Genomic DNA, 10,011 nt, shown 5'->3' on the forward strand with positions numbered 1-10,011 from the left:
CCTCCCATCCACACTCGTCTATCTGAAACAAGTGTACAAGAAGAATGTGGATGGGAGAGTTGGGAGGGATCAACCTCAGCGAACGTACCTCAATCAGATTGAGGATGTTTTTAGCAAAGGCCAGCTTAGGAGTACCCTAATTAAGTTAATAAGAATGTACCTACCTATATAGTTTAAGTTTAAAAAATTTGGCTCTCAAAAGAAATTTCAATCATTGTACTGTTGATATTTGGCTCTGTTGATTAATGAGTTTGCCGACCACTGCCCCAGGGCTCCAGGACTACAAGAAGGTGCAGGCTGGGGGCTAAGGGGAACCCCACCCCCCCCAGTGCACGAATCTCATGCACCGGACCTCTAGATATAGATATAGATATAGATATAATCTCCACATGAATATCTGAAATCAAATATTCATAGCACTTTCTTTATAATAGCCAAGTAATGGACACTCAAATTTTCATGGACAGGTGAACAAGTAAACAGACTGTAGTGTATATACAATGGAATACTACTCAGCAATAGAAAAATAATAACTATTGATACATTAAACAACCTGGATAAATCTCAAAATAAGAAATCAAACAAGAAAAGAGTACATACTATATGACTCCATTTATATTAAAATATCTAGAAAATGCAAACAAATCTAGAATTTCCGCACCGTGGTTGCCTGGGGAAAAGGGTAGGAGCAGATGGAGGAATTACCAAGGGGTGTAAGAAACTTTGGGATGAAAGATATGTTCACTATCTTGATTGTAGTGATAGTTTCACAGTGTCAAACCTTATCAAGTTGTACACTTTAAATGTGTGTGGCTTATTGGACATAAATTATATTAAAGTAGAAAATATACTCCCATTACAATCACAACTTTTTTTTAAATCCTCACCCAAGGATATTTTTTTGCTAACAATTTTTAGGGAGAGCAGAAGGGAGGGAGGGAAAGGAAGGAGGGAGAAAGAGCAAGAGAAACAAACATTGATGTGAGAGAGACACATCTAGTGGTTGCCTCCCACACGAGCCCCAACCAGGGCTGGGGAGCGAACCTGAAACCCAGGTACGTGCCCTTGACCAGGAATCAAACCCAAGACCCTTCGGTGCACAGGCCAACCTTCTAACCACTGAACAATACCAATAGCAACTTTTCAATTACTTTGAGAGTTGGTATGGCAAAGAAGCCAAACCATACAGACCCATCCACTCGGACTACTCATTTATAAAACACCCTATAATCTTTAATTAATGACCAGGCCCCAAAGTTTCAAAACAAGTTTCTAGAATAAAAAATTTTACAAAATACAAATGGCAGACTAAGGCTAACCTAGAAAACTTAAAGGAAAAAAAATACTGATGATGAAAACATCTGAATTTTAATTTTAAACATGATAAAGAAAACTTTTCTTTCTCAGTCTTAAAAAAGTCACATACAAAAAAACAACAGCTACATCATAATGGTGAAAGCTTGAATGCATTCCAGCCAGTATCTAGGACAAGGCAAAATATTGTATTGGCTATTCTAGCCCAAGTAACAGAATTAAAAAATAAAAAGTATTCAGATTAACCAAAGAACTTATATGCATAACCCATGGACACAGACAATAGTGTGGTGAAGGTCTGGGGGGAAAGGAGGGTAGGGACTGGGAGGGAGGGGGTCAATGGAGGGGAAAAAGGAACACTGCAATGCTTTCAATAATAAAGATAAATTATTTTTTAAAAGCATGCAGATTGCAAATAAATAAACTGTCTTGAGTCACATATAGTACGATTCACCATGTAGAAAGTCCAGAAATAAACAGTTATGGTCAACTAACTTTTAACAAAGATGCCAAAGCAATTCTGGAGGAAAGGATAGTCTTTTTAGCAAACTGCATTAGCACAATTGAAATATGAATGTATAGCCTTACCAGGTACCATATAACAAAATTATCCCAAAATTAAAAGGAGATCTAAATGTAAGAACTAAAGCTACAAAACTTAACAGAAGAAAACATAAGAAATCTCCATGACCTTGGTTTAGGCAACAGTTTCTTAGATATTGATGTCAAAAGCACAAGTGATATAAGAGTAAAATGAACTTCATAAAAATTAGTAACTTTTCTTCCTCAAAGAACATTATCAAGCAAGTAAAACGGCAACTTGTAGAATTAAAGAAAATATTTATAGGAAGAATATATAAAGAACTCTTACAACTCAATAATAAAAATATAAATAAACCAATTAAAACGTGGAGAAATAATATAGACATTTCTCCAAAGAATATACGTACATGGCCAATAAGCACGTGAAAAGATACTCAACTTTAGTAATTAGGGCTACAAACCAGAAGCACAATGAAATACCATTTCACACCCATGAGGATGGCAAAAACCAAAGGAATGTAGAGAAACTTCAACTCTCAAATGATGCTAGTAAGAACATAAAGAGGTACAGTCACTGTGGAAAACAGTTTAGCAGTTTCTTAGTTAAATGAAAAATTACACTATGACCCAGCACTTCTACTCTTAAGTATACATATCCAAGAGAAATTCAAGTATACATGCAGATAAAAACTTGTTTAATTACATTAATAGTATTATCCTATATAATAAAAGCGTAGTATGCAAATTGTCCCCTAGACCGGGGGTTGGTCCAGGAGTTAGACCAGGGGGCGGGGCCAGCCGGGGGAAGGGAGGGAGGCCCTGGCTGATGGTGGCAGCGGCAGGCAGCCAGTGGAAGGGAGGGAGTACCCAGCCAGCAGCCGCTTGGAACCCTACCAGTGCACGAATTTCGTGCATTGGGACTCTAGTTGTTAATAATAGCTAAGAAGGAAAAATTTAAATGTCTACCAATTGATGAATGTATAAATGGGTGGTATATTTATATCCTGGAATCCTATATAATAAAGAGCTAATATGTTAATTAGACCAAACAGCCGAACAACTGTCCAAACGACCATCTGGAAGACCTTCCAGACAAAGCCGAGGCTGCGAGGGCCAGATGGGGATGCGAGGGGCTGCAAGGGCTGGCCAAGGCAGCTGGAGCTGCAAGAGCCGAGCCCTTTGCATGAATTTCGTGCACTGGGCCTCTAGTACTTAATATTCAGCAATAAAAAGGAAAGAACTATTTGATATACCCAACAACCTGGATGAATTTCTAATGAATCATGTTGGGTGAAAAAGCCAATTTCTAAAAGAAACATACTGCCCTAGCTGGTTTGGCTCAGTGGATAGAGTGACAGTCTGGGGATTGAATGGTTCTGGGTTTGATTTCAATCAAGGGCACATGCCTAGTTGTGGGCTCGATCCCCAAGAGGGGGCATGCAGGAGGCAGCCAGCCGATCAATGATTCTCATCATTGATGTTTCTATCTCTCCCTCTTCCTTCCTCTCTGAAATCAATAGTAAAAATATATTTTTTAACAAAAGGAAACACTGTATATTTCATTTATATAACATTCATGAAATAAGAGATGGGATGGCCGAAACCGGTTTGGCTCAGTGGATAGAGCGTCGGCTTGCGGACTGAGGGGTCCCAGGTTCGATTCCGGTCAAGGGCATGTACCTGGGTTGCAGGCACATCCCCAGTGGAAGATGTGCAGGAGGCAGCTGATCGATGTCTCTCTCTCATCGATGTTTCTAACTCTCTATCTCTCTCCCTTCCTCTCTGTAAAAGATCAATAAAATATATTTAAAAAAAAAAGAGAGAGATGGGATGATGAAAATATTCTAAAATTATATTGTGACAGTGGTTAGAAATCTCCTTTTTTAAACTTTTTTAATTGTACATTTTCCAAAATTCTCATTGAAATATGTACTTAAAACAGGTCAATTTTTTGGCACATCAATTATACCTCAATAAAGCTTCTAAAAAAATAATCTTTTCATCATGGTGAGAACAAAATAAAGATTATTTAAGAGAAAACAAAGTATGTTTGGGTATCTATACATTATTGTCCTTTCATCCTTACATCAGTTAAGAAGTTGTCAATAATAATGGTTATTTCCTTTCCAAAGTCTCAAATAAGCTTGGCTCCAAAGAGTGTCAAGTCTTCTAAATATCACTTTTCCCTTCAAATGGAATGGCTGGACTTCCCCGCCCCCCCCTCGCCCCCGCCAAAAAAAATCCTTCCTCATTTCTTCAAGAGCCCATCCTTTCTCTCCCCCCGCCCCGCTCCTTTTTCAGAATAGTTTATTGATTTTGAGAGAGAGAGGAAAGACACATCAATGTGAAAGCCTAACGTTGATTGACATCAAACTAGGAGCCTTTTAGTGCCTGCAGAGAACACCCCCCAACTAACTGAGCCACTACAGCCAGGGTTTGAAGGGCCCCTCTTCATGCCCTCTTTCTCATGAAAGCCTTCTGGGGCTATGAAAGAATCCTTTCTCCAACACACTTCCACAGTACCTTCTCTAACCATTCCTGTGGCGTGTACCTTATGTTCTTGCTATGATGACTTTATGGACTTTTTATCTTTTCCATTAGACTACCAGACCTTAAAAGCTTTAACACTTACACAGAGTTGTGTATTCCCTCCCCACCCAATCTTGTGCCTAATAATTCCATGCCTGATCTATAAACATTAGGTAAATTAAATCATACTCATAATTCTTAGAAATGAGGGCACATGCCAGTATATGATCTTTTATATATTACAAACATAAAACCTTGAATACACATCATACAGCAAGAAGGAGAACTGAATCAATTCTACTTTTTCAGCTCAAAGACTTTTCACTGGTTTATATAAATATCAGAATACCCCACTCCAAAATGTCTTACATCATATTCTCAAACAAAGTAAAAGAAAATCATTATAAGGTATTAAATTTGGCAAACACAGGTTTAAGGACCCATTCAGCTATTGGGTAAGTAAAGCAATCACTTACCTAGGTGCTTCTTTGGCTCTAGGAAAGGTCTGCATTAAAACAAAACAAAAAAAAATGATAGATGAATACACAAACAAAAATTATTGTGAAGCATAAATTTAAATGACTTCTACAGTAACCATGAATTGTTAAAATATATTAAAATAAGCTGAATATTCAATTTTATATAAATAAACTGTTGGCGGGCAAGGGAGAATAGTACTTTACCTCTTAATGGTAAATGAAATCCCGGCTTTGTTCTCCAAAATCCATTTCAGAGTTGCAAGATCATAGTTCTCAGGGTGTTTAAAGGCAACTCCTTCTGGAAGCCCCTGCACTACCACAGCCGCCTGATCTCGCAGCATCTTCTCATACGGAACAGGCACCACTGTTGATTTTCCTAAAGCTTTCCCTGGGGTGAGGGACAGCGGTGAGGTGAGAGGGAAAGAAGATAAAAATCATTACATGTTAAGATATAAAAAACTAAACCATCAGTTTATCTTGACTCAATAAATGGCATTCATGCTATCTTGTAATACCTGACTTCCAAACTATTTTGAAAAACTATAGGGCTCTACTCTCATGTTAGCAGAAATTCTAAACCTGAAAGAAATCCAAATGGCCATAATGAAATTACATAAGATATTTATATAAAACCTACACAAAAGGAGAGGAACAATCAATGGCTGATTTCTTGCATTATTCTCTTTCTTCACAACACCCTCACTCTGGCATAACACAATCTTTCCATATCAATTCAGCCTCAGAACATGGAAGCTCAACAAATCCAACTGTTACCATAAACTAGGCAATTTTGGGCTAATATTCTTACTGAAAATTTATTAGACGAACACAACGTACATTTACTAATGAACTGTATTTTGTCAGGCTGCCAGTGAGTACAAGGCAGTGAGTCCATAGATCAGTGGTTCTCAACCTTCTGGACCTTTAAATACAGTTCCTCATGTTGTGACCCAACCATAAAATTATTTTCGTTGCTACTTCATAACTGTAATGGTGCTAGTTATGAATCGTAATGTAAATATCTGATATGCAGGATTATCTTAGGCAAGCCCTGTGAAAGGGTCGTTTGACCTCCAAAGGGTCGCGACCCACAGGTTGAGAACCGCTGCCATAGATGATAGACACTCCATTACAGAGTAGAATTTTACATAAAATCCAGAATTTTACATAAAAAACCTATATCTTCGCCCTCTGCCCATTTTTGTTTTCTTAGAAGAGCTTTGTTTATCACATAATTGGATTAACAAAAGGTGGTTTTTCAGGAAATTGGCACCCATGTCAAAAATAAACAATTCTCTTTGGATGATTATGATGTGCCGATGCAGGTTCTCTGATGGGGGATACTGATAGTACACAGCTATGCATGTGTGAGGGCAAGGGGTATATGAGAAATCTCTGTGCCTGCCTCTTAATTTGGATATAAATCTAAACCTGCTCTAAAAAAAAAAAAAAAAGGCGTTCTAATAGCTATATTTATTTCTGAGTTCTTTCGAACTGAAAATAGAAAATAAGGTTGATCCTAATGTTAATCCAATATTTAGAAATTCATTCATTCAATTTGTGGAAGTGTGTTGTATGTTCTTAGAAAACTCAATTAAATAATGTATCTTTTAGAAAATTCAAGTGTATAACCTTACCATAGCAAAAGCAGAAATAGTCCTCAACTGTTTTTCTCAGTGTTTCAATCTCTACAGCATCTACATTCATCCGATTTGCCTGGGTTGTAGATTTCATTTTATGCATCTCTGCAGCCTTTTCTTCTTCTTCAACACCTGTAAAATAATTAATGATATACAAAGGCCAGTATCCATTACTTTAATATCTTGCTTTTAGTAAGAATATTTTTCCTACATTCTAACATTAATTATGTATAACATAAAGACAGGGGAAAAAAGGGAAGAAAGAAATCTTTAAAAATAAAAAGCTGCCCAGACAGTGTGGCTCAGTGGTTGAATATCAACATATGAACCAGAAGGTCATGGTTTGATTCCTGGTCAGGGCACATGCCCAGGTTGTGGGCTCAATCCCCAGTGTGGGACTCGCTGGAGGCAGCCAATCAATGATTCTCTCTCATCATTGATGTTTCTCTCTCTCCCTTTCCCTTCATCTCTGAAATCAATAAAAATATATTTTTAAAAAACTAGGCCCTAAGAGGTTTGGCTCACTGGTAGAGCGTTGGCCTGCAGACTGAAGAGTCTCTGGGTCAATTCCCGGTCAAGAGCACGTATCTCAGTTGCAGCTTCAATCCCTGGACCCAGTCAGGACCGTGTGGGAGGCAACCAATCAATGTGCGTATCACATTGATGTTTCTCTCGCTCTCTCCCCTTCTCTTCCACTCTCTCTAAAAATCAATGGGAAAATATCCTTGGGTGAGGATTAACATACATACATATATACATACATAAATAAAAGCTAGCCTCCCATGCACCAAGAGGTCATCAGTTCAATTCCCCATCAGGGCATATGCCCAGGTTGCAGGCTCGATTTCCAGTATGGGGTATGTAGGAGGTAGCTGATCCATGGGTCTCTCTCATTGATATTTCTTCCTCTCCCTCCCTTTCTCTCTCTATTAATACAGAAGAAAGGATTTTAAAAAGAAAATATGAATACTAATAGGGAGGGACTACAATTTACAACTGAGGACAATTCTCCTAATTCTTAGTTCTAACCACTGGAGAACCACATAAGCAAGGCAATAAAGGAAACAAGAATATAAATACAGCTGCCAGTGGAATTATGGTATTCATGGGACAGATGGCAGCTGATATAATCAAAGCAACATTAGTATAAATTTAAATACACAAACATAATCATATTCTTAAAAATTACCAAAATGAGTCCTAGCTGATTTGGCTCAGTGGTTGGATTGTCAGCCCTTAGCCTGAAGGGTCTTGGGTTTGATTACAGTCAAGGGCACGTACCCTGGCCCTGGTCGGGGTGCATGCAAGAGGGAACCAGTCATGTTTCTCTCCCTGTGCCTCTCTCCCTCTCTTACACTCTCTCTAGAAATCAATGGAAAAAATATCCTTGGTCCAACCTGCATTGACCTATGAAACAGGAGGTCACAGTTCGATCATTGGTCAAGGCACATGCCGGGGTTGCAGGCTCGATCCCCAGTGTGGGGCATGCAGGAGGCAGCTGGTCAATGATTCTCTCTTATCACTGATACTTCTATCGCTGTCTCCCTCCCCCTTCCTCTTTGAAATCAATACCCTATATAGTAAAATACTAATATGCAAATCAACCAAACAGCTGAACGACTGGTCGCTATGATGCACACTGACCACGAGGGGGCAGGCATTCAATGCAGGAGCTGCCTCCTGATGATCAGTGCACTCCCACAGTGGGAGCACCACTCAGCCAGAAACCCTAGGCTGGGCTCATGGCTGGCAAGCGCAGCAGCGGTGGCGTGAGCCTCTCCTGCCTCCACAGCAGTGCTAAGAATGTCCAACTGCCAGCTAAGGCCCGCCTCCATAAGGGGCAGGCCTAAGCTGTCAGTCACACATCCCTCAAGGCCTCCTGGACTGCAAGAGGGTGCAGGCTGGGCTGAGGGACCCCCACCCCCCACCCCACGGAGTGCACATATGTCGTGCACCAGGCCTCTAGTATGTGTGTGTGTGTGTGTGTGTGTGTATTTTTTTTAATCCTTACTCAAGGATATTTTTCCTATTGATTTTTAGGGAGAGTGGAAAAGAGAGGGAAAGACAGAGAGAAACATCGATGTGAGAGAAACACATAGACTAGTTGCCTCCTGCACAAGCCCTGACCAGGCTTAGGTTCCGAGGAGAAGCCTGCAACCAAGGTATGTGTCCTTGACCAGAATTGAACCCAGGACCCTTTGGTCTGCAGGCAGACACTCTATCCACTGAACCAAACCAGCTAGGGCAATAAAAATATTCTTTTTTTTTAAAAGAAATATGATCAGTTGAGGATTAACAACAGAAAATTTTTTTCTCAAAAAAATTTTTTTTTCTCAAAATGATACTAAATAAAAAAATAAAAAATAGATTATTGGCAAGCTGGAATTACAAGTGAAATACAGAAAGGTTTCCTGAATAATCAATGAAAAACACACAGGAGAGAAGCCTGATACCCAAGGACCAAAGGTGAAGAAGGCATAGAGACTGGTAGGAGTGGCGGAGGCACAAAAGGGCTGGAGGGGCACCCACAGACAGCAACTGAAGTTCCAGGGAGATGTCTCAGCTGTGGGGGGCTGCCACTGAGAACTCTGGGATCTATCCTGAAGCCGAGAGCACCAAACTGAGGAGGGTACCGACATAACATCTGGCTGTGGGGTGCTGTCTACCAGGGAGTGGCAGCTGAAAGTTTGGGCACCCTCTCAAAGGGCCAACACACAAAAATTCCCTGTGGAGCCACCCACCTTGTGCTCTGGCAGAGGGAGGGTGAAGTGGACTGGAGATGTGAGAGCAGAACCCAGGACTGGGGACTCGGGGGGATAGAGCTCAGAAAGCAGAGACCCCAAGTTTTCTGGACTGAATCATTTCCTCACACAGCAGAGGACATCTTTACCACATATACATCTGCCTTGCCTGAGGAGGAAGACAGTCGACACACCCTATTGGAAACACCTTGCCCTGAGGCGACTTAAGAGATTAAAAGTAACAATTAGCCTCCAGACAGAAGCAACTGCCCCACCCTGTTGAAAAAACTCGTGCCACACCTGAGGATGATTGGCTGGGGGCAATTCAAGTCGGAATCCTATAAGTCCCATAGACAGAAGCAGTCTCTGGAGGTTCTGAGTCTTTCCCTGATCCAATTAGTCAGAAACAGCCTTTAACACTGTCCTGCACTAGACACAGTGGTTCTCAACCTGTGGTTGCGAAAAATGAAAATACTTCCTGCATATCAGATATTTACATTACGATTCATAACAGTAGCAACATTACAGTTATGAAGTAGCAACGAAAATAATTTTATGGTTGGGGGTCACCACAACATGAGGGACTGTATTAAAGGGTCGTGGCATTAGGAAGGTTGAGAACCACTGCGTGACTTGAGAGGTGTAGAGGATCTACCTAAAACATAGTCACAAACTCAAACAACCAAAATGAAGAAACAAACCCCAAATGAAAGAACTATCGAATTCTCCAGAAGAGATAAATAAAGCAGAGATAAGAAATTTATC

At 40.1% G+C, this 10,011-nt stretch overlaps 1 protein-coding gene across 12 annotated transcripts in view; it reads right to left on the reverse strand.

The window, feature by feature from the left end:
* The window catches only part of GTF2I (general transcription factor IIi), a 96,084-nt gene that overhangs the window by 76,338 nt on the left and 9,735 nt on the right, over positions 1–10,011 (reverse strand). For all 12 annotated transcript variants that reach the window (XM_006770866.2, XM_006770862.2, XM_006770864.2 and 9 more), the window contains exons 3-5: positions 6,503–6,637; positions 5,070–5,253; positions 4,863–4,891 (exon numbers count right to left, since the gene is read on the reverse strand). In XM_006770866.2, coding sequence (XP_006770929.1) covers positions 4,863–4,891; positions 5,070–5,253; positions 6,503–6,637 — 348 coding nt within the window. The remainder of the gene's footprint in view (positions 1–4,862; positions 4,892–5,069; positions 5,254–6,502; positions 6,638–10,011) is intronic.

Source organism: Myotis davidii, unplaced genomic scaffold, assembly GCF_000327345.1.
Source record: "Myotis davidii unplaced genomic scaffold, ASM32734v1 scaffold424, whole genome shotgun sequence".
Lineage (NCBI taxonomy): Eukaryota > Metazoa > Chordata > Mammalia > Chiroptera > Vespertilionidae > Myotis > Myotis davidii.